The 12,012-nt window shown below is 40.1% G+C and overlaps 1 protein-coding gene across 3 annotated transcripts in view; it reads left to right on the forward strand.

Annotated features, from left to right (window-relative positions):
- Positions 1–12,012, forward strand: part of ASB4 (ankyrin repeat and SOCS box containing 4) — a 259,323-nt gene that overhangs the window by 240,075 nt on the left and 7,236 nt on the right. Inside the window, exon 4 of one of the 3 annotated variants that reach the window (XM_081531521.1) lies at positions 4,429–4,557. The exons of the other annotated variants lie outside the window; for them this stretch is intronic. Within the exon in view, the coding sequence (XP_081387647.1) occupies positions 4,429–4,545 (117 nt within the window). The 3' untranslated portion in view covers positions 4,546–4,557. Of the gene's footprint in view, positions 1–4,428; positions 4,558–12,012 lie in introns of those variants that run through there. 3 annotated transcript variants of the gene reach the window in all.

Genomic DNA, 12,012 nt, shown 5'->3' on the forward strand with positions numbered 1-12,012 from the left:
AGACTAATACATAGCCACTACTCTCAGTTAGCTTAGGATCTAGCTGGAGAGACAAACACGTAAACAGGTAACTTTAATATTTCATGGTAAATGACAGAATAGAGGAATGAAGGGCTCTATAGGCACATGGGAGAGAGTTTAGCATTAAGTTGATGATGGTAATTAATTTGGAAACCAAAATGCCTTTCACCTAAAATAAATCAAATGATAACGTACCTAGGATCTCACTCATCTTAAAGAATTAACAGGCAGCAGAGGAGTTTTATGTGCTCACTCATGCAGGGTCACAGAAAGCTAGCTGACAGAAGTTTTACTAAATTCACAGCCAGCTTCTACCTCCTACCTTGGTAAAATGTCTGAAGACCTGCAGTGTGAAGGTTAATTGGAAGGGAAGTTCCACTAAAGAATTTAGGGGAGGTGCACTCAGCACATTCCATATGGACAACCCACAGAACATCCCAGTGTAGATATGATGAGTCTGATGATTCCTGAGATCTCAGTAAGGAATTTTCTTTTGGTTGTCAGTGTTTCAATGGAGGACTTTTTTTTTCTTTAAAATTGTATGTAATTCTCATAATGTCCTGGAACTTTTTCAAAATTTTATAGAGAATTCCAAGAGGTTGTGGCTCAGCTGGTAAACAATCTGCCTACAATGTGGGAGACCTGGGTTCAATCCCTGGGTTGGGAAGATCCCCTGGAGAAAGGAAAGGCTACCCACTCCAGTATTCTGGCCTGGAGAATTCCATGGACTGTATAGTCCATGGGATTGCAAAGAGTTGAACACAACTGAGTGACTTTGACTTTCACTTTCCAAAAGATTATGGTGATTAGAAATAAGATAATAAATAATGTTACAATAATATCCTTTGTTGAGTTCTAGATAGGCTTTATACAGATTATTTACTTTTATTTTTATAATAACCTCTGAGGTAGGCATTGATATTATCCTCATTTAAAAGATGATGGAATTCAGATACTTTTCTAAAGTCACACAGAGTAAGTGAACAAGCTCATTTATTTTTTTTACTGAACTGTGTATTTCCTTTTAAAAATTATTTTTTATTGGAGTATAGTTGGTTTATAATGTGTTAGTTTCTGCTGTATAGCAGAGTGAATCAGATACGTTCATTTATTTAACAAGATTCGCTGAGTACCTATTATGTGCCAGGAACTGTTCTAGGAGATGGAGACAGAGCCATGAATCAAACAAGGGCCTTCATGGATGTTACTTTCTAGTGGGAGGTAGGGAAAAAACAAAACAACAAACGAAATAAATACACTCTGGTATGTTAGGTGCTATGGAGATAAGTAAAGCAACGTAAATAAAATAAGAGCCTGTGGGGTTTCTTTGGTTTACGTATGTGCTATTTTACAAAGGCTGATTAGAGAAAATGAGAATGTGAAGCAAGTCATGTGGATACCTAGGGGTGGGCAGAGGTGGGAGGGGAGCATTCTAGGCATAAAAAAGCAGGTGCAAAGATTCTGAGGTAAGAGAGGACTAAACATGTTTGAGGAAGCCAGAGTGCCTGAAGTGGGGTGAGAAAGGAGGAGAAGTCAGAGAGGCATATGAGAGGGTGGTTTGCAGACCATTTATATGGCCTTGTAGGCTGTGCTGAGGGGCTTCCTAGGTGGTGCTAGTGGTAAAGAACCCACCTGCCAATGCGTGAGACATCAGAGACCTGGGCTCCATCCCTGGGTCAGGAAGATCCCCTGGAATAGGGCATGGCAACCCACTCCAGTATTCTTTCCTGAAGAATCCAATGGACAGAGGAGCCTGGCAGGCTACAGTCCATAGGGTCATAAAGAGTTGGACATGGCTGAAACGACTTAGCATGCACGTATTGGTTGACTATAGGTGGCATTTCAAATAAGATGAGGGCTAAGAAGTTGCCATTGGACTAGACAACTAGTCTAGTTTTACTGGGGACCTCAGCAAGAGTTATTTTGGTGGGACACTGGTGAGAAAAGGTTAATCAGAGTGGATTCAAAGGAAAAAGGGATAAATGGAAGTGAAACCAGTGAAGAATTTAAGGCATTTTCATAAAATGGAAGCATAGCTGGAAGGGAATGATAATGATGGCTGATATGTTTGTTGACTGATGGGAGTGTTCTAGGAAAGGGAGAAAAACTTCTTGCAGGCAGTTATGCTTCTTGAGCACCATCTTGATTTGGAGACAGAAGATGAGGTCTAGGGCCCAAATGAAGATGTTGTTCTTAGTAGCGCAGACAGTTCATCCATCATAGTAGAAGGGAAACCAGTGCCTGTGTACCCAGATGTGGGGATGTTGGTTGACGTGTTAATAAGAGTTTGTACAAGTTCTATTAAAATTGCTTCTATTTTCTCAGTGAAGAATGAGAAGTGGATGGAGAAGAGGTTTGAAGGCTTAAGGCAAAGGTGAAGGTGTGAAATGTTTATCATGGGGAGCAAATGGACTTGGGAAATACAGTAGGGTTGCTGGTTGGCTCAAGCCTATTAAGGGTTAATAGTCATGTGTTTGATTCAGAATGAGGTCCATCTGACTCCTGAGCCTAAGCCCTTAGATTTAGCAGTTTCCGCTGTGTTTTCTGATATTACCCAGGAAGTGTAATTAAACCTGAAAGATCACAACACAAGAAGAGACCTAAAGAGGTCATTGTATTTAATTCTCAAGACCTTAGGGAGAAGTAGTGCTCTTATTGTGTTTGCAAATCTCCGTGAAGACAGATTCTACAGCATTCCCTTCCTTGGGTATCTTGTGGATTTTGGACCCCTACCCCTACTCTAGCATCCCTTCCACTTTTTTTTTTTTTTTGATAAATCATCTAAACTATCCTCTACTTCTTATTCCTGACCTGGAATAACTCATATGTATCCTAGTAAATTTTTACATCTTTGTGAAATCAACCCTGAATATTCACTGGAAGGACTGATGCTGAAGCTGAAGCTCCAATACTTTGGCCAGCTGATGCAAGAGTTGACTCATTGGAAAAGTGCCTGATGCTGTGAAAGATGGAGGGCAGGAGAAGAAGAGGGCAACAGAGGATGAGATGGTTGGATGGCATCACTGACATGAACTTGGGCACACTCTGAGAGATAGTGAAGGACAGGGAAGCCTGGTGTGCTACAGTCCATGAGGTTGCAAAGAGTCAGACACGACTTAGCAACTGAACAATCAGTTTGTACCTAAGGCTTTTCTTTTCCCACATCAAAGTTTGTATTTCTCCCAAGTTTTTAGCTATTACTTATTTTTGCCTCTGGATCTTGGTCAAGGTATGTCTGAAAATATCAAGAATTAGAACAATGCTTAACCCTTATATTTTCTTTATAAAATTTGGGGAAAGACTGCTGCCTAAATGGCCTGGAAAAATATTCATAAAATCTACTGTTGAAGGCACCTAGTTGGCCTCAGTTGTTAATTCTCATCTTCCTTGCAATTTCCTCATTGACCAATAGGCATTGGAATGAAAAAATACTTTATGATAAGTTTGGATGCAAGCACCTTAGAAATAAAGTCACTGGTCATATTCTATGATAAATTGAGCAACTTTTATTTAAAGTACAGTGATCCATAATTTTTAGCTATGAATATCTACTTCTTAGTTTGCACCCATTTTCTGGATTGTACACACTGGTATCTAGATTTGGCTAAAACAGTAGGTATTAACAATATAACCATAACTCAGCATTTTAAACTATATATGTGTGTGTGTGTGTGTGTGTGTGTGTGTGTGTGTGTGTGTGTGTGTGTGTGTGTGTTAGTTGCTCAGTCGTGTCCGACTCTTTGCGACCCCATGGACTGTAGCCTACCAGGCTCCTTTGTCCATGGGATCCTCCAGGCAGGAATACTGGAGTGGGTTGCCATTTCCTTCTCCAAAACTACATGTGAAAGGGTTCCTATTTACAATTTTTACCTCTACTTTGTCACTCATAACTAGTGACATTCATTCTAGACTTTGCCATGCTATGCATATCAGGAATAAAGAAACATAGAATTTGAGGTGGGGGGGCATCAAATAAATTTGTGACCACCACTCACCTAAGAGTGTGATTTTGAATGAATAACTTACTTCTTGAGCCTCAATTTCCTCCTCTGTGAAATGGATATGCTGTATGCCTTGGCAATAATATGCAGACTGATTCCTTCACTAGAAAGTAATGAATCTTACTCATAGTACATCACAAATATGCTCAGAGCCAAGAAGATGGTGCCAAACATATTCGTATTTTTTTCTGGAGGCAATTTCAGTCCTTGCAAGGTCCCTCCCCCAATTCCTCACTCCAGCCTTCATCCTGCATCTATAAATATCTTTCCCTTGGACTACCTCCATTTTTTACCTCCACCTACATCTCACTCTTCATAGTGGGACTTCTAGAAGACAAAAAAATCAGTCTGTTTCTCATATGACTCATTTCATAAAGCATAATTTTGTGTATATTTATGCTCTAAGGCCACCTTCCTTCCAGAGAAGAGGATGGAGAGAGACAGAGGGCATGGAGGACCCAGAGAGACATACCTTGCCACTTTATCCATGAATAATTATATCCTTCTCCTAAGGTTGTTTTAAGAATGAAACATGGTAATATTTAAAAAGTGTTTATCATTTCTGGTCATGTGTGTGCTAAGTTGCTTCAGTCATGTCCAACTCTTTGTGACCCCATGGACCGTACCCTATCAGGCTCCTCTGTCCACAGGATTCTCCAATTAAGAATACTGGAGTGGGTTGCCAGGCAACCATTAAATAAATAGTAACTGTAATTGTTATGACCATTGCTTACCTGTTGAGCAGTAGAATCAGTTTTCCCACGCCTGGTTTACCCACAGGGGTTTCCCAGGAAAGACAATGTATGAGAATGCCTAGAAACTAAATGTTGAATTTTATTCTGAAACACCCTGCTGGTTGACTGTGGATAAAACAGGTCTCTGCAAAAGTAAGTTGTTCAGTTGCTAAGTCGTGTCCGATTCGCTGTAACCCCACGGACTGCAGCATGCCATGCTTCCCTGACCTTCACCATCTCCCCGAGTTTGCTCAAACTCATGTCCACTGAGTTGGTGATGCCATCCAACCATCTCATCCTCTGTCCCCCACTTCTCTTCTTGCCTTCAATCTTGCCCAGCATCAGAGTCTTTTCCAGTGAGTCGACTCTTCGCGTCAGGTGGCCAAAGTATTGAAGGTTCAGCTTCAACATCAGTCCTTCCAATGAATGTTCAGGGTTGATTTCCTTTAGGACTGACGGGTTTGATCTCCTAACTGTCCAAGGGACTCTCAAGAGTCTTCTCCAGCACCAAAGTTCGAAAGCATCAAAAGTAAGTAAAAAATCCTTATCTCATTTCCTGGTAAGAATCATGTTAGGGTTGAGTTGCTGCTTCCCATCCCCCCAGGAGTGTGGTGCTGGTGGGGCAGAGCCACAGGTGACTCCAGATGGTGGAGGGAGAACCTGGTCCCATAGGATTGCTTCCTCCTGGCTCACAGATGGAGGCAAGTGGCTTCTAAAAGGTTTCCTGTGGGGCTGCTGGTCTGGAGAGCAGCAATGGTCAAGCTAGAAATACACCCACCTCCCCTTCCAAAGATGTACCCAAGGGGTCATGTACACAATGACCAAGGGGTCATTGTGTCTTCCTCTTCAATTTTAGAGCCAAAGTGGTCTTCACCAATTAGGAAAGGTCTTTAAAATTTCCAACCTCAAACAATTGCTGCTTCAAAAAAAAGGCATTCTGCCTGATTCCTAAAAACTTCTTTCAGTTACTGCAAACTTTCTTGACTAGACCTCTGGTATAAGAGAATGAAAGCACTTCCTTCTGGGATTGGAGATCACAAGCATTTCAGTTTTAGAAAGAAATCCTATCAGAATGTTACCCGTGGGGGAAGGGAATGTGACTATACTAAAAGCCCTGAAATTGAGATGTTGCCCTCTGGAATTCCCGCCTTTGCTTTTGTTGCAGAAAGGATTGGTAGCTATCTGGATCTGCCCATGGCTCTGGACAGTAGAACATCCCTCTCCTTGACATGTAATTTCTTGAGGCTGGTACGACAATTATGATGACAAACTGTATTGAAACTGAAGTTAATGCTTTTTTAAAAGTGCCAGACTAGAGGGGACAGGTCTTTAAATGGAGTTTCTGTTCTCCCACAAGAAATCTTCCAAATGTGAGGAAGATCCTAAGTCCTATTCACAAAGGCAGTTTTCTGAGAGATAACAGCAAGGGAAGTAGGAAGAGGGGCTTAGTAGCTGTGGGTATAAGTTCTCATTTGGCCATGTGATTTTGAAGTCCCTTAATCTTTCAGATCCAAGAGAAAACAAAGATTAAAAATATCAGCTTTCAAGGAATGTCTGAACAGTGAGTAAGGCACGTAAATCATTGAGGCTAGTAGGTGCTCAACAAAATTTCTTCCTTTCCTTTTCCTCCCAAAATGTATTCTTGGTCCATTGTAGGAGTCTTTCCTACCAGCCTTACTTTAGCAGCTTCACTCACCTGTAGAACAATATACAGTTACATGTTCCAGGGAACACTCTCTGTGGTTGCCATCTTATTCACTTCTGTTTTGCTCCTCTGAGTTCCTTTAGTTTGGCCATATGCTAAAGAGATTTAAGGATTCAGTTGGTAGATGGTTGGTATTTTAAACATTTTTGTTGCTACCCAATAGACTGAATAAGAGAACTGGCCCCTTTCCAAAGGAAAACTAAAGAAAAACTATTCAATTTACTATGCAGATGCTTCAAAGTGATTTAGAACAACTACTCCACAGCCCGACTTTCCAAAGAGAAAGTCATCTTTACGACAAGTATGACTGACTCATTTATCCAGAAGATAAAGTGATTTGTTCTCTTGTGGATGGGGAATTCGGTTTCCTTATTTACAAGGAACAAGGTCAGAGCTGAAGATGCTGTCTTCCAAATACAAAACAAATTTGTAGAGGGTGTATTTCACTGAAAGCCACCCTTATGTAATTTATGTATAAATTACATAACGGGGAAAAAAAGAATTATAGGGTCTGCAATCGCTTTCCAGGGTACAAAAGGACATTTGATTTTTTTTTTCCTTCAGCATAATTCAGAAGGAAGTGATACCCCAGGGAGCCAAGACTGGGTTTCTTGTAGGGCAAGAAAGACATTTTCTGGGGAAGGAAAAGGTATGTAAAAGTTTGGGGGAGGTAAAGAAGATTTCTGCCATTGAACCGTTCTGCATTTGAAGCCGAGGGTATAAGCAGTCTCTTTGATCATCAAGTACCTTTCTGTACACAAATATATCAATATAAAAGGGCAGACATAGCTTTAGAATTTCTCTGCTGAAGTGGCTTACAGGAGGCACTTACTTGTACTGGAAGGGTGGCAGAGAGATTTATCTTGAATCTGTTTTCTGATTTATGCTTTTAGGGGTCAGATGATGAGGGGAAGGGTCTTAAGGTCTCTCCAGTTGCCTCCTTTTGTCCAACTCTTCTTCTAAGAAGGGAGAACAGAGACCCCGGAGATGTGCAAGAGGTGAAGTCTCCTGGGTTTGCAAAGAGAAAGCGGAAGCTTCTACCTTCTGGGTCCGCACCAGGCCTTCCTCATTTGGTGGTCAAGGTTCCTGGGAGTCACCGTAGAGTGATTTAGAATTTGCTTTCTCAAGCATCTCTTTTTTGTTGTTGCCTGGTGAAATGATTACTGAGGCTTAGAGAAGGCATGTCCAGCTGTCTTAGTTCTGGAAGAAGCTAGACGTGTCAGAGTCAGACTAAAAGGAGCCTTTCCTGCTGTGAGAACCATCTTATGTCAGCAGAAAGCTTACTAGTCAGTGTAAGCAAAACCCAATGCAGCAGGCAGTGGGAGCTTTAGAACTTTGTGTGTCTCAAGACTGATGTTTAAGGACTACTTGAAATGTTTTACCCTAATGAAAGGTAAGTTATCTCCATGTGGTATATGGGAGTATTCCAGGTGCAAACTGAAGCACCAAATGTATGAAATTAGGCTCCTGAACTATGAATGAATTATATTCCTGTATACAAGTGGCCCTAGTGGTAAAGAACCCATCTGCCAGTGCAGGAGACATCAAAGACCTGGAATCCCTGGGTCGGGAAGATCCCCTGGAGGAGGGCACAGCAACCCACTCCAGTACTCTTGCCTGGAGAGTCCAATGGACAGAGGAGCCTGGCAGGGTACAATCCACAGGATCATGAAGAGTCGGACATGACTGAAGTGACTTAGCACAGCATACATAACTTAGTTTGAACTGTTTCTAAATAGAGGCTGGGAATAGGGTTGCCAGACAACATATAGGATGCTCAATTAAATTTGAAATTCATCAGTAAAAAGTAACTTTTAGTATGAATATGTCCCATGCATTACTGAGGCCATATTTATCCTAAAAATTGTTGTCTGTCTGAAATTCAAATTTACCTGGCACCCTACATTATTATTATTATTTGCTAAATCAAGAAACCCTAGGCGAGAAATAAAGGATGTGTTACAAGAGGAGAGTCAACTTTCAGCCACACATCTCCTTTGTGTTCAATGTGTTGGCAGGAAGTGGGAGGAATTCCTAAAGCCAGATTACCTGTACTGGGTATGTGAGCATTGTGTCTTTAAGCATAACCAGTGTGGTTTCCATGAAGAGGGAGTGTAGCCTGGGAATTCATGCAGTGCAGAAGTCAGTGTTCTGAATGGGGACCTGAACTACATGCAGAGCCTCATTACAAGCTTTCTGACTTCCCCATGCTCTTTGTTTTCGGAATTCCTGTACAAGTATATTTTTGACTCGGACCTTGAATTGATTTCAGCTGGTGTCTATGTCCTGGTAACTCTTACATTTAAATGTTCATTTTGGATTACTCATCTGATTACCTGCATATACTTTTCACCATGGTATATTCTTCCAGAAAGGATGTATCTGGGAGTCTTTAGAGAAGGATGTATATAGAGCTCTTGATGGATGCTATTTTCATTATTATTATTATTAACATTTTTGCGTTAAAAAGGGAATTATTTTGAACAAAATCCAGCCTATAACTACTGTAATGATTATAATAAGAATATTTCTTTTTCCAAATATCTGTGCGATAGGATTTGTGTCCTTAAACCATTCATTTCACTGGTCATTACTTAAGGATTAAAATAAGGTTATCAGACTACATTTGAAAGGGCACTAAACTCAGATGAAGGCCTAAAACCATGCTTTCTCTTTGTGTGCCTCTCTGAACTTCAATTTCCTTATCTTCAAGTTAAGGGTATTAGATAATCTCAAGGGTCCTTTGCAATCCTCACAGTCTCTGATACTATTATGGTAGCTTATAAACTAGTGTTCAGAGCAATCAGTCAGCCTCAGGTTTTGTCTGTCTCTTTTACATAGAGCTGCATATCTGCCATTCTCATCCCAACTGCAGAAAAAAAGAGTGCTACATCTGCCTCACTTTCCCAAGACCAAGGTCCTGGAAGAATTACCTCCTCACCTTGACAGCCATGTACCCATAGAGAAATCATTCTAGTTACATTTTCCATAGACTCAGAAATGCTGACTCTTCAGAGGTTGCATAGCAGTGGATGTCTGACTCCAACCCTTAGGGGTTGATGATATAGGATTATTCTTTATTTAAGTAGACCTGGCTAAAATATTGTCAGCAGGTCACCCTTGTGCACTGTACCTAGAACATGTATGTGAATGGGTCTTCTCATTAAACTAGTATTTATGTTGTGCACATTTGGACCTCACCACTGAGCAGGATGATTCTGATGCCTTAGCTGGTTTGGAGCTTCGGTATACACATTTAGTCTGCACTGGCTTATGACTGCAGTTCTTAAATACAGGGAGAGTTGAAAGGAATTGTGTGCTAGAACTGGCTTGCTGTAGCTTGCAAAAACTGATTATTAAATTACCAGGGGTTTTGTGAGTTGGTGTTAAATGCAACCATTATTAAAAATCAAGTCATACAAACCTACAACAAATAAAGCATATTAAAAACAAAAGCTCAAAATGTATTATTAATACCTCCTGATTATTTTACTCTGCATATCTATGCTCTTGCTATTATTTGCATATATTGGAGCTGTTTGATGAAACATATAATGATGCTACTGTACACCTCTTCCCTACCATATATTCAGAGACCTCATGTTGGTCACTTTACATAGGCCATGATGCAAGTGTTTACACCACAGAAACCAGCAAATGTTACCATTCAGACCTTGACTTACTTCTTTGTTGATGTCTAAATTTCCAAAATTAGGAGAGAATATTACTAATGCAGATTAAACTTAAAAATTTGCAGTGTGTGGTGTCTGTAGCTCTTACATTGTGAGTAGTGCAAAAAATTGAGAAAATCTGCTTCCAGTATTCAAAAAACTATTAAATGCTTCCACATAAAAGTCCTTATGTCATTGATGAATGAGTGAATTTCCAATATGTGTCTTCATTGTTTCTCATTTGTGAAGCAATTGCTACTTCATGTAATAAAAATGTCAGCTGATGTAAACATAGGAACTACATGCACTCTTCACTTGCAGACACAGACTAGCTATGAATATAACTTATGTCTATACAAAATTGATATAAAAAAAGTTAAAGCATTTTGAGAGCAGCAGTTGGCCTTATGGAATAGAAAATAAATCATATTGGGTATTTTATTATTTGTAAATTGTGGGCTTCACATTCTTTATATTAGCAAAACATAAACTTATATACATATAGATATGTGTACAATTTTTCTTTTTTTTTTTTTTTTTACAAAATGCCTTTTGAACATTTTCTAGCACACAGTTGACTTAAACCTCTACTTGCTAGAGCCCCTTCTGGTTAGTCTATTTGTTGGGACTGACATAGTCCTCAGCTGAGGCCATGCTTCCTAAGACCATACCATGTGAAGCAGAAAAAGCTTTTGATAAAATTTCAATATTGATTTATGAGAAAAGCTCTCCAGAAAGAGGGCATAGAGGGAATATGCCACAATATAATAAAGGCCATATATGACAGACCCACAGCTAACATCATATTCAGTGGTGAAAAGCTGAAAGCATTTCCTCTAAGATTAGGAACAAGACATGGATGGCCACCATCACCACTTTTATTCAACTTAGTTTTGACTTCTGGAGTCATACAGACCTGAGTTTGAATCCCATCTCTGTCATGTACTAGCTAAATATGCTTGAGTTTATATTCTCTCTGCCTTTGATTTTAAGTCTGTCGTGCAGAGATAATTATAGGACTTACCTCATAGGGTTGTTGGAAAATTCAGCGTATATTTAACACAGGCCATGGCAAGTGTAAGTTCTCAGAAATGGTAGCTGTAATTTTTTTTTCCTACATCCTTTTTCCTGCCTATTAGGATTCATCAAGCTTCAGACCACAGTCGTCTCTACCTTTTCTGTTTATATCCATTTAGAGTGTGACTGAGCCTGACCAGCACATTCTTTGGTGATTCACAAATCTCCTCCTTCATCTTGACGTTCTCATTAAAGGTATCTATTCATGCACATTTTTCACCAACCTTAGGACGTAACATAGGAAATTCCTTCTGTTCATTGTCTGACCATCCTCAGATTAGAATGCCCTTCCCATTTTCTCATTTCCACTGGTGGTACCCTATTTGTGCTTGATCTCAGGCTTCAAAGCTGCATTCTATACTCTCTCCTTCTCATGACTAACAGTGAAGCTGGCTGACAAGCCATTTGGTGCACTCCCATCCCTTGATATCCTTGTTTTTCCCTTTGTGGTCATGGTGCTCAAGAGACACTGATGATCTTTTAACTAAGAATTTAGCCTTTTATTATTTACTGACATACATTGCTCTTGAACTCTTTGAAATACCTATGTCTTTCTCTTCAACTAGGCTGTAAGCTCCTTGAAGACAAAAGCAGGATATAAACTCAGAATTACTGTCACAGTGCTTAACCCAGTGCTCAAAAAAGGCTTCCCCATGGAATGAATTGATTGAATATAACCCTTTCTTATTGAGAGTATGTTTTTTGTTGTTGCTTGTTTTAGCCACTAAGTTGTGTGTGACTCTTTTGCAACCCCAAGGACTGTAGCCTGCGTGGCTCTTTTGTCCATGGGTTTCTCCAGGCAA

The sequence above is a fragment of the Giraffa tippelskirchi genome, chromosome 10 (assembly GCF_054371585.1).
Source record: "Giraffa tippelskirchi isolate mGirTip1 chromosome 10, T2T-mGirTip1v1.2.pri, whole genome shotgun sequence".
Classification (NCBI taxonomy): domain Eukaryota; kingdom Metazoa; phylum Chordata; class Mammalia; order Artiodactyla; family Giraffidae; genus Giraffa; species Giraffa tippelskirchi.